At 38.6% G+C, this 12,452-nt stretch overlaps 1 protein-coding gene across 1 annotated transcript in view; it reads left to right on the forward strand.

Annotated features, from left to right (window-relative positions):
• Positions 1-12,452, forward strand: part of LOC118424691 (transcriptional repressor NF-X1-like) — a 39,220-nt gene that overhangs the window by 23,298 nt on the left and 3,470 nt on the right. Inside the window, 13 exon segments of the mRNA XM_035833372.1 lie at positions 252-355; positions 2,237-2,270; positions 3,772-3,854; positions 4,848-4,956; positions 5,259-5,378; positions 5,713-5,792; positions 6,328-6,432; positions 7,990-8,118; positions 8,840-8,919; positions 9,320-9,427; positions 10,086-10,127; positions 11,597-11,689; positions 12,294-12,360. Coding sequence (XP_035689265.1) covers positions 252-355; positions 2,237-2,270; positions 3,772-3,854; positions 4,848-4,956; positions 5,259-5,378; positions 5,713-5,792; positions 6,328-6,432; positions 7,990-8,118; positions 8,840-8,919; positions 9,320-9,427; positions 10,086-10,127; positions 11,597-11,689; positions 12,294-12,360 — 1,154 coding nt within the window.

Here is a 12,452-nt window from a genome sequence, read left to right on the forward strand (position 1 = left end):
TCATGTCACCATGCATTAGGTCATGCAGACTTAATTTATGACGTCTGCGCTCGTAAAAAATTGGGACCACATGTCAACTTCTAGCATCTATGGTCAATTAGAATTCTATGCTTGCCTGAGGATCTGCTCTCCAGGGGGCACATGGTCAGGGCATGGGGCCATACTAGCCTCCTTAAACAAGAATAGCAATAAAACATTAACTGAAATGTTGATGATTGTCTTACATCTGAGTGAAATGTTTGTTTCCACAGAGTCTGACGAAATCCACTTGTGCCAGAAGACCTGCCATGCAGGGAAGTGTGGGCCTTGTGAGGGGACTACAAAACTCACCTGCAGATGTGGATGGAAAACTCAGGTCAGATTAGGAGTTTTGTTTGTTTCATCAAGAGATTGCTGATGTTCCAAATATCCTCAGGCTGTAGTTTCTTTCGATAGTCTGCAGGACTTTTGTAGGATAGCTCGCATGATTATTTAACCTTACCTTAGACCTTAGGTCCTCCTATAAGGTAAGTTAGTTTCCATCGGCACCTGTCGGTTGATTATAACTATTGTGTAATGCAATTGGCAAGGCCAAAAACGTGGTGTGAGACCTAGTCATGCGGGCCTCCCGACAAAGCATGCATTTTTGATTTTCTTTCAGGTAATCTGTTCAGTTGTAATGAGAACGTAGCAAATAGAGTTTACATTTTACAAACCAATGGTTCTTCGCATAAAATTTGTACAGATTGAACATAAGTTACACAAACACTGCTCCTAAAGGTTACTTTGAGGTCATTGAAACAGAAAAAAAACACCATGCACTGTATTCTCTTACTGCCAATATATGGAAAAATGTTCACGGTTGTTTTAAGTTCGCGGTGAAGCAGCCACCGCGAAAACTGTGAACATTAAACCACCACGAAAGTTTCTGCATTTACAGTATATTAAAGTCTCCGGTCCTAATCCCGCCCCATTCCCAATCCTGAACTGCGATATGCATGAGTGTCCATTCATGATACGGACCCGTGACAGTTGACTAAGTTACTCTCTTGAGTACCACAGGGTAAAAACATTTGTTTCAGTTAGTAAGCACCAACAACCAATGCCTGAAAATTTGCTTAAATGTAACCGCTCTGCGGGGAGCTGAGGAGCGAACAGCTCACGAACATGGCCGTCAACATCGCAGAGTAATTCAGTGTAGAATACATTAATATCCCTGCATGACACCATATGTATAAAAACATGTAGTGATAATTAAACTTTACAACGAGCTACACTTTTGTCATGCCGATATCTTTCTTGCTGGATAATCGAAGCTAACACGACATGCGGTTTTTCACACATCTCCGGTTCGGCCATTTTTATAGATCACGTGATTCAAAGTCATGTGTTGCATGTAAACACAACACGGCGTCAATTCTGTTATGGACTTATCACACCACACCGGTTGGCGGCATGAAAAGACTGAGAGAGCTCTGTTTACAACAGAAAGATAGTTATCAAGTTTTTCAATTAGTTTCAGAGTTTTAAATGCTTGACAAATGGAAATAATACTGACAGTGACTGTAGTTGCATAGTTCTCAATTAGGGCACACATTTTTGTGATGGAACGTTCCACAAGCAAACGAACCAAAAACCATCTCCAGCTCACGTGTGATGTAACGCAAGTGACGCAAAGCGCATCACTTGTTAAAACACACGTCTGTAAAGCTTTAATCTCGGTTATATGTACAGTATAAGAATGAAGCTCACTGAATTGTAAATTCAACAAATGCACATTTACAAAATGTGTAGAACATAGGTTGGAATTAGGACCGGAGACGTTAGATAACACATTCTCATTTTCTGGGTCAACCTCACCTCACCTCACCGGTCAACACTGAATTGTAAATTCCAACAAAAAAAGTTGGACTAAGCCAGATCCATCTGCAGTCTTCTTCATGGAATCCACTGCTGTAGAATCTGTGATGCCATGTTCTTCAGTTCAACTTTGAGACAGAATGACTTCTACCAAGAGAATACAGAATGATGAACTTTTAAGTTTAACATTCTTGTATCAGATTCACAGTGTATTCATATCATCAGTCTGCTATTAATTATATCACCATGACATTGTCCTTAGCTTGTAAGAACATAGAATTTAGGGTACAATGAAGGTCATTTATTCACTAATGACTTTCATTCATTCAGTCAATTTGTATATTTAACATGTGAGTCAGACGTCATGTTGAATAATTGGTGTTTTGTATTTTCTCAGGAACTACCATGCAAAGATGTCAAAGGTCGATCAGGTATGGAAATATTTTGGTGTGTCTAGATCTAGTGTTGTAATAAACAAACACATTAACAAATCAATAACTACTATATCTAGTTGTAATGACTAAATTCTGGAACATTTCTGCTGTAGATAGCAAAATGAACATCCAATTAGTAATAACATTAAACTTATTACCTCCATGAAATGTCATGGAGGTTATATTTTACCCCGCGTTTGTCTGTGTGTCTGTGTGTGTGTGTGTGTGTAAACAAGATAACTCAAGAACGGCTGGTTTGATACTTGGTGTGTTGGTAGGGTGTGATGAAAGCTGGAAATGATTAGATTTTGGGCCCCCTAGCAGCTCCCCTTGGTACTGCAGCGCAACTTCCGGTTTTGCTATTTTGGTGTTCTGAACATGCTATGGTCACGATTTTTGAGTATTAGATAGCTCTTGTGCTCAGGAAGAAGTGACACAGTTTGGGCCCCCTAGCATCTAGTTTTGGGATAGCAGGGGCATTTTTGTCAAAAACTTCTGAAGATAACTCAAGAAAGGAACAACGGATTTTCATGATTTTTGGTATGTAGGTACCTCAGACAATGTTGTACAAAATGAAATACTAATTATGCAAAATAGGAGCAAATTTGCATAATTAATGACAACATTCCATCATAGCAGTTTTTTCTATGTATCTCTTGTCTTGGACGTGATATGGTCTTGAAATTTAGGTGGTAGATAGCTTTCAGTGTCATGACAAAGTGGGGCAAGTTTCAGCCCCCTAACATTTAATTTGGGAACTGCAGGGGCGTTTTTGTCAAGACATTCCAAAGAGGATAACTGCAGAAAGGATTGACGGATTGGTATCATATTAGGTATGCGGGTACCTTAGGCAAAGATGTTCATAATGATATACATGTTATGCAAGTGAGGACTTAAGCAGGGGCATTTTTGTCAAGACATTCCAAAGAGGATAACTGCAGATAGGATTGACGGATTGGTATCATATTAGGCATGCTGGTACCTTAGGCAAAGATGTTCATAATGATATACATGTTATGCAAGTGAGGACTTAATTTGCATAATTAATGAGGAAATTGTATAATTCCATTGTTTGCAATAACTGGACTTCAATAAATGTAACATATGTTAATTATGATAGGTGGAATATAAGCAGATATCAAATATGGTAAAAATTGCAAAACCGCTTTATGATTAATAATGGGAATTTTATAATTGTGACATGTGTATGTTTGTCAATGATGAACAACACCATGCATAAATTATGTTAATGTCTTAGTCAATTGCATGAAATTTACGAAAGCTCTAAATTTTCATGGAGGTATGAGGTCGCCGAACTCTAGTTAAATATATACAATGCTATTAGATTAAGACAGTGTATAACTATACACCAACAGGTAAACGGAACAAATTGATCACTTAAAACCAAGCAGAAATGATATATTATATGAAAAATACTATTCTCTCAATGTTATATATTTGTAAACCCCAGCATAACTGTCGACGTCCATGTTTTCAGTGGAAGACGAATTCCTGTGTGACAAAAGGTGTAACAAGAAACGGAAGTGTGGGCGGCACAAGTGTGGACAACCCTGTTGTGTGGTAAAGTTTTCCACGAATGTAACTTCTTGGCAGTCAGATTTGAAAAAGCAATCATTTATAATGGTTAGCTGGATTAAAAGAATGGAAGGGGGAAGTCATTTCTTAATCTTCCATTTTGGCTTTATAATGCCTAAGAACAAGGAAATAAATTGGTTCAACCTTAGAGTCCATTCCAAGTCACCATGAGGGTTTTTAGGTGATGTTTGTAATTAGTCTGAATTATTTTGAATAAAAGAATATCTGAGCCACAATAATTAAATTCTTTTAAAAAAATTGACTAAGAAAATACTAATCTATTTGAATTCCTTTGAAAGTTGGCAACTGCACTCATGACTTCCATAGTGATGCCACTTTTACAACTATCCAACTATAGCTTCACTTCAATAACTACAGTCACTGCTACCTCGCTAGTGTCATTTCTACAAGTACAATCAGTACACACAACACATTTTTCCCATTTTGATACTTTCTTGTCACGTTGACCATCTCCGAAGATGAAAAAAAAAAATTTTTTTTTTTCTGAAATCAGGCGAAAATTAATGAGCGCGTGGATGTCATCCATAAAATTTAGTTGTGGCCTTAGCTGGATTAAAAGAATGGAAGGGGAAAGTCATTTCTTAATCTTCCATTTTGGCTTTATAATGTCTAAGAACCGAGGAAATAAATTGGTTTTGCCTTATGCACTCTCTTGTTGTACAATATGATATGTCACAGTAGAACAACACAATACACTTTTATTTTTGGTAGAAGATTTTTTTTTTCTTGCAATTTAATTAGAATTTTATATTATTTCAACATTTTGATATTTCTTATTAGACTTAACATTAGATTTGTACTTGCTTCAACTAAATTTTTTTAAAGGTTTAAATGACCAATGGTCTTGTGATAATAGTAAACTAAACAAATTTGGCAGGACTAATATTTCTAAGTCTTGCAAGAAGAAGAAATCCAGGCCTGTGAGTCGTGAGTTTTGATGTTTCTGTCTCCCTGCAGGAGTTAGATCACACCTGTCCGTTTGTGTGTGGCAGGAAGCTGAGCTGTGGTTTACACAGGTGTGAGCAGCCGTGCCACCGAGGGAACTGTGAACCTTGCTGGCAGACAAGTGAGTTGTGTAGCTGGCAGCTTTCAAAATCCTTTTATGGTTGCAAGTTGGGAAAATTTTACATGCAATTAAAAAAATTTACATGCAAAATACACACAGATGGTTGGGGGACATCTAGATCTACCAAGCCTCTTGGCTAAATTTGTCAATTAACAGCCAACACACATGCAATATGTTTGTTTGTTTGAACATTTGTTTATTCATTGTCCATGGGGCTTGCATTTTACCTGACAATTTGTACAAGACAATGAATGATGTTTTACTGACAATGCTGTAAGTGAGACACTTTGTTGCACACACAGGTTTCGAGGAGTTGTACTGCCACTGTGGAGCATCAGTTCTGTTCCCCCCGGTACCCTGCGGCACACCTCCCCCAGAGTGCCACCGCATGTGTTCCCGTCAGCACAGCTGTGAGCACCAAGGTAAAATAATGCAGGCTAGCTAGGGGCAGGCTACTTATTGTGTTACAATGCAATTTTCTAAGTGTGTTGTTAAGTATAAAAATCACAAAAAAAAACAAAACAAGTCACGTTCTGAAGTTTACACACAATAATCAACATTTGTACGAGTCTATTGTACAAACTGTATACAAGTTTGTACACTCTAACTTTGTGCACTTTACCCTGATACTGGACATAGCTCTTTTGTTGACTGTCTTTCCGTGACCCTCCCCGCCTGTGAGCTTTCTGAAGGAAAATATGACTGGTTCATACTGCACTGTACATATGCTGTAAAGTATTTACTGCTCCCCTTCAGTTCAACACACCTGCCATAGTGATGACAAGTGCCCTCCCTGCACCTTCCTCGTACAGAGGAAATGTATGGGGCAGCATGAGGTAAGACTTGGATATATTTTACAATCAGATGACACTGTTGAATAATGCTTTACATTTGTCTGAATCTATAGCCTCCAGAATTGTCTGTGTCTGTTGGAGATTGCATGTGGGCTTTTTTGGCCCAGTAAAGTCTTAACCAGAGTATACATATATGAAGCCTATAGCAGTGACTCTACTGGTCAGGCCCCAAGAAGCTTGATAGTACATACATCAATGACCGAAGGTCGGGACCAGGCTAGTACATATTTCACTCCATAGAGGCCTATCTACCATAGCTTTAACTTCTCAAAATCAATATCAGAGTCTCTAGTTAAAGTGTCCGTAAAAGTCAAACTTCTGCAATGTACCTGGCCACTCGGTTTCCGAAGGGCAGAGGAAACTATTTCCTGTTTAGCTCGTCAGCTTCTGAGATAGCTGTGGAAGTCCTCCATAAATTGTATTAAGTGTAGCTCCATGCAATAAAAGATACTGTGTAATACAGGTATGAACCAGTTTCCTTTTACAATCATGACAATGATCTCTATCTTCATTCCAGTTGAGAAACAATGTGCCTTGTCACATCACTGACATCTCCTGTGGACGACCCTGCAATAGACTCCTCCCCTGTGGTGTGCATCAATGCCTTCGCATCTGCCACAAGGTTAGCTATTGGCTGTCAGAGCTACAATAATTATGCTTGACACTCATCTCTATTCCTTTGTATATAAGTGTCAGGCTTTTGAAAAAAAAATGGCATTGCAGCCAGGTCAGAATGGGCAATACTGTCTCCTTTATTACTTTTTTTTAGAGAATGATTGGAACCATGATTGGAACATTTCTTAAGTAATTTTTAATGCCATGGAAAGTACTGTAAAAAAATATATTTCATATGTATTTGTTTTCTCTTGCAGTTACTGTTACAGTAACAGAACATATTAAACTGACTTCTACAAACAAATTTTGCAGGACCATACACTGTGCAATCATTCCTACTGATGGTTCACTGCTCACCAATTCACATCTGCTATCTGCATAATGTGACCTCACAGAAGCAGTTGATTGCTAATTCCTTGTCCAAGACAAGTTGGACAATGAAAATTTTTGTGTTGGAATGTACAGTTCAACTAACTCTGCTTCTGAATGCTGAACATTGCTGTGTTGGAGCTAATGTTTATGTTGAACATGCTGTTCTGCTGTACTTGCAGGATGAGTGTGTGAGAGAAGATCAGCCATGCGAGCAGCCCTGTAGTAAACTTGTTGTGTTGGAGCTCACACATTGATGTTTATGTTGAACATGCTGTTCTGCTGTATCCTTGCAGGATGAGTGTGTGAGAGAAGACCAGCCGTGCAAGCAGCTGTAGTAAACTTGTTGTGTTGGAGCTCACACACTGATGTTTATGTTGAACATGCTGTTCTGCTGTATCCTTGCAGGATGAGTGTGTGAGAGAAGACCAGCCGTGCGAGCAGCTGTAGTAAACTTGTTGTGTTGGAGCTCACACACTGATGTTTATGTTGAACATGCTGTTCTGCTGTACTTGCAGGATGAGTGTGTGAGAGAAGACCAGTCGTGCGAGCAGCTGTAGTAAACTTGTTGGGTTGGAGCTCACACACTGATGTTTATGTTGAACATGCTGTTCTGCTGTACTTGCAGGATGAGTATGTGAGAGAAGACCAGCCGTGCGAGCAGCCCTGGTAGTAAACTTGTTGTGTTGGAGCTCACACACTGATGTTTATGTTGAATATGCTGTTCTGCTGTATCCTTGCAGGATGAGTGTGTGTGAGAAGACCAGCCGTGCGAGCAGCCCTGTAGTAAACTTGTTGTGTTGGAGCTCACACACTGATGTTTATGTTGAACATGCTGTTCTGCTGTACTTGCAGGATGAGTATGTGAGAGAAGACGAGCTGTGCGAGCAGCCCTGTAGTAAACTTGTTGTGTTGGAGCACACACACTGATGTTTATGTTGAACATGCTGTTCTGCTGTATACTTGCAGGATGAGTGTGTGAGAGAAGACGAGCTGTGCGAGCAGCCCTGTAGTAAACTTGTTGTGTTGGAGCACACACACTGATGTTTATGTTGAACATGCTGTTCTGCTGTACTTGCAGGATGAGTGTGTGAGAGAAGACGAGCTGTGCGAGCAGCCCTGTAGTAAACTTGTTGTGTTGGAGCACACACACTGATGTTTATGTTGAACATGCTGTTCTGCTGTATACTTGCAGGATGAGTGTGTGAGAGAAGACGAGCTGTGCGAGCAGCGCTGTAGTAAACCTCGTCAGGAGTGTGGGCATCCGTGTGGTGCACCTTGCCACCAGGGCACTCTCTGTCCCAGGACTCCCTGCAGGGCCAAGGTGATTGGTTTTTACCTCTCATTTCTTTCATTATTAGAATCTCCACAGCAGAATAATTGCCAGTTGTATGCTTAAATTAGTTTAAAGATTAGTGTAGTCAGGAAATGCTGTGGTTTCGTATCGTTATAATATCAATGAACCCCCAACCCTACATGTACTTGTACAAGTAGTTTGTCTAGTTCTTATTGGAGCACCTGGCATTTGCATAATCAGTCTGCTGAAAAACTTTTGTATCATTCTATAATTTATAAAGTGAAGAAAAAAAATGAAATGAAGGTTTTAGATATGTTCTACATGCATAATTTATAATATATTGTATAGTCTGTTTAGTTATTCAAGACCAGAAATGTTAGCATAGTTTCATGCAGATATGTGTAATTTTTTTATAACTTTTTGAACAAAATTGCAACAGAATGGATGGGATTAGGTAAAGGTAAAGGTACAAAATATATGGCTGTCCTTTTTGTAAGAAAGGTTTATGTCAGATGTCACTGAAGATCTTATCAGGATTAGGATGTCAAATGTGTACTAGCTCCAACAAATACAAATTGTACTCGAGACTTTTGTTCTTCCAAACAGTTGGACATTTGTATCAGACTGGTGTATTTTGTGTGTTGTGTATATGTAAGACTTACATGATATAGCCTACATGTATATAATGCTCATAATACATAATATTTTGTGCTGACAAGTGAAGTTGGTGGATGTTTTGTATTGTCAGGTGACAGTGAGGTGCAAATGTGGATTGAGGAGTGAAAAAGTACAGTGTAGTGAGACCCAGCTAGAACATGCCTTCCAAAGGTTGGACATTCTACATTTTTGAAAAACTTGTAAAATTTTTGTATAATTATACAAATCATAAATCTTTAGGGCCTGTGGCAGATGTTTTGTGTTTCTGTTTTGTTTTGAGATATATTGAACTTCTTACTCTTTGCTATACATGTAGTTATAACATGCCTGAAGATATATCCATCTTTGTAGAATTGTGTGAAACTTGCAATTTTCGATGCACAACTAAAAAAAGACAACTGGCAATCCGTGTTTTCAAATACTAATTGCATTATATCATAGTTTATAGATGTTGTGTTCTCTTCCCTTTGAGTACCCTTTGATTGCAGCTTTACCCTGTAGAGTCTTTATTATAGAAGAATAAATTAAACCATCATCATGACATCTTAATGCTTTCTGATGAATATTTCAGACTGACCACTTCCACCCTGGCCACACGGTGGGGAGACATGCAGGCTGGACAGTCAGTGGACATCAGTGCCCTGGTCAAGATGGGCAAAGACGGCAAGAAAATCTTGGAGTAAGTGGACCTTAATCTGAATTTTCTGTATCAGAAACAGGGCTTTAGCCAGCTCGAAATTTTTTTCCGTCAGCCAATTACAATCGTCGCGAAAACCGTGAAAATTAATTAGAAGGACTGAACTGAGACCTTGAAAAACGGGTTTTAATGAGATTATCGTATGCGAAAGGGCACCGACACACATTGTCAACAATCATAACAATAGCAAAACAAACAGTGTGTGGCTTTACGATATTTCAGACTGACCACTTCCCCCTGGCCACCGGTGGGGAGACATGCAGGCTGGACAGTCAGTGGACATCAGTGCCCTGGTCAAGATGGGCAAAGACGGCAAGAAAATCTTGGAGTAAGTGGACCTTAGTCTGAATTTTCTGTATCAGAAATGTTTATTAGTCTTGACCATGTTGATAAGATAAAATAAAAGTTCATAAATAAGTCATTGTTACTTCAACAGTATAGAACTTGGAAGACTGAGGTTGTGAAGCTTACAAACTGGGTTCTGCTTGGCACAGAAATTTCACTCATATTTTCTGCATTGTTTTCCATTTCAGAAATCATACATACATTATTGTATGCTGTAAAACTATCAAGTTGGCAATGCTTGGAATAGTCTTGACTTGTATCACAATCATTCTTTCTTCATTTCCTTCCTCTTTAGATTGGACTGTACTGAGGAGTGCGCAGTGTATGAGCGAAACAAGTAAGTTAAACTTTAATTTGTAATGTAATGAAGGGGTAGGGACTGGTGCATGGTACTGGTATACAAAACAGATATGTTTTATTAATGGACTGTTAAAAAAATTTTAAAAAACTACTAGTAGCCATGCCAAAACAGAAAGAGCTGATTGTGAACAAATCGTATGTTTTGTAACATCTTGGTTTTGTTTTTGCATAATAGTAATGTACTTCTATAATTCAAGCATAATTTGTAGCATTCAAAGAGACTTAGTCCATTACAGTTGTGTCTTTTTCTCCAAAATAGAATATACTGTATTTACTATCATACCTAATCCTCTGGACCTTGACTTGAATTTTCCATACCTACCCACCACTATAGTTAAGAGTTGTTAGTGTGATCTTTTTATTGTACTTGGTACTCTTGCTGCTAAAAAAGGGTAAAAACATCATCACCGCATTAGGTTCATTATTTTGATTAACATTAACATTGCTGCTAACTTCAAACCTCACTCAACCTCTGACACAAACTGGTACATTCCAAAGACTGACCCCAGAAGGTACTAAAGCCAAATGTATCTACAGACTCAAATGTGAAGAACCCAACTTCAACAGTACGTATATTGGTGAGACCAGCTGGACACTAAAGGCAAGGTACAAAGAACATTGCAAACCCGGCACTAACGGCTGCTCCTCTGCCATTTTTCACCACCTAAAACACAACCGGGGACACTCTTTAAATCTCCAATCCACCGATATCCTAGACCGCAAACCCCACTGTTTGGAACGGGGAGTCAGAGAGGCTTTATATAAGAGAATATACAATCCCACCCTTAACAGGAAGGGGGACCTTCGTATGGAACTATCAGGTACTTGGGATCTAGCACTACCCTCAGCTGCCTCCCACCCCTGCCCCCACCCCCACCCCCACCCCTGCGACAAACAGTCAGCTCCTGTGATTCAACAACAGGAGCTTATTAACTCAATTGCATCGACGTAGTCTTAACTCATCTGACCGTTTCCAAAATCATATCCAGTTGTTTGTAATGAGTAACTGCTTTTTGTAGAATCTCTATGTCTTAAATTTGTTAAACCCATGTTTAATTCACCCTCTTTTCAAGCTGGTTGCTAGCTACACGTAATGAAGTTCGCAACAGGGATTTAAAATGAGGGTTCGAGCTTAGCATACCTTTTACCAGATATACAACAGGTACAACAACAGTGCTATTCCATACTTGATAACACGCTTAAATACTGATTTTAGTCAGTGTCACATTATCACTGAATGGTAATGTAACCGTTGATAAATGCTAATTTTAGCTTTGGTGTGTATCCATTATTAATAAGTAATACTATATTATGTTGTATGTAAGGTTGCTAGACTAAAACTAACTTGATTCAGGCTGAGCCATTTTTACAGCAAGGTTGCAATGTATATTATATGTGAATAAACCATTCTAACTTTATTATCTGTTTCGGTTATAATAATTTCAGGAGACTGGCCATGGCTCTGCAGATAGAAAACCCAGACACGTCTTCCAAGCTGGGACCACCTCCTTACACAGAATTTCTCAAGGAGCAGGCCAGGTAATATTGGACAATGTGATACTAGTAGTCACCTAGCACAGAAAGTTTGAGTTGTATTTACATGTAGGTCAATCATATCTCTGGAGTCAATGCATTATCACAATATTACTAACCCTCTAGACTAATTCTAACAATCTTTATTGACAGAACTTAAAGTACATTATATGTCAATAATTTTGTAAAGTCTAACAGCAACAGTTGCTGTCATTTGCATTTAGAATATATTTATTAGATATTGATGTCTTTTTTTGGGGGAAAATATAGTTTTAATGATAATGTTGGTAGCATGGAATTAATGTCTACTAGTCACTGGTCACTGTGTATTGGCAGCATGTGCTGCTAAATATACGACATTTGAAATAAAGCTTAAAAAAACACTACAGATATGGATCTTGTCGTTTAATGAATAAAAAACCAAGAAGAAAACCAACCATAGCTGCCATTGTTTCCCAGTGGGAGTGTGGTCGTTAATGTGACAGTTGAGCGAAAGCTCCATTGATCCGTCACACTCTAACATACATTTTGTATGATTTGTACCATAAGAAATCAATTTGATTTTTGGAAAATTCCAAACAAAAGGTACAACAGTTTTTCCTTTCTGCAGTAAAAACAAGAGCCTTGTGTCATCGGTTGAGGATGCTCTAACTAAACTGGTCCAGACTGCAAAAGAGGTGAGTTTGACCCATTTGTTGTCAGAAATTGGCATATTAACTCAATTTTTTTAAATGTACATGATGACCATTCAGAATTAGTATTGACCATG

The sequence above is a fragment of the Branchiostoma floridae genome, chromosome 10 (genome assembly GCF_000003815.2).
Source record: "Branchiostoma floridae strain S238N-H82 chromosome 10, Bfl_VNyyK, whole genome shotgun sequence".
In the NCBI taxonomy this organism is placed as follows: domain Eukaryota; kingdom Metazoa; phylum Chordata; class Leptocardii; order Amphioxiformes; family Branchiostomatidae; genus Branchiostoma; species Branchiostoma floridae.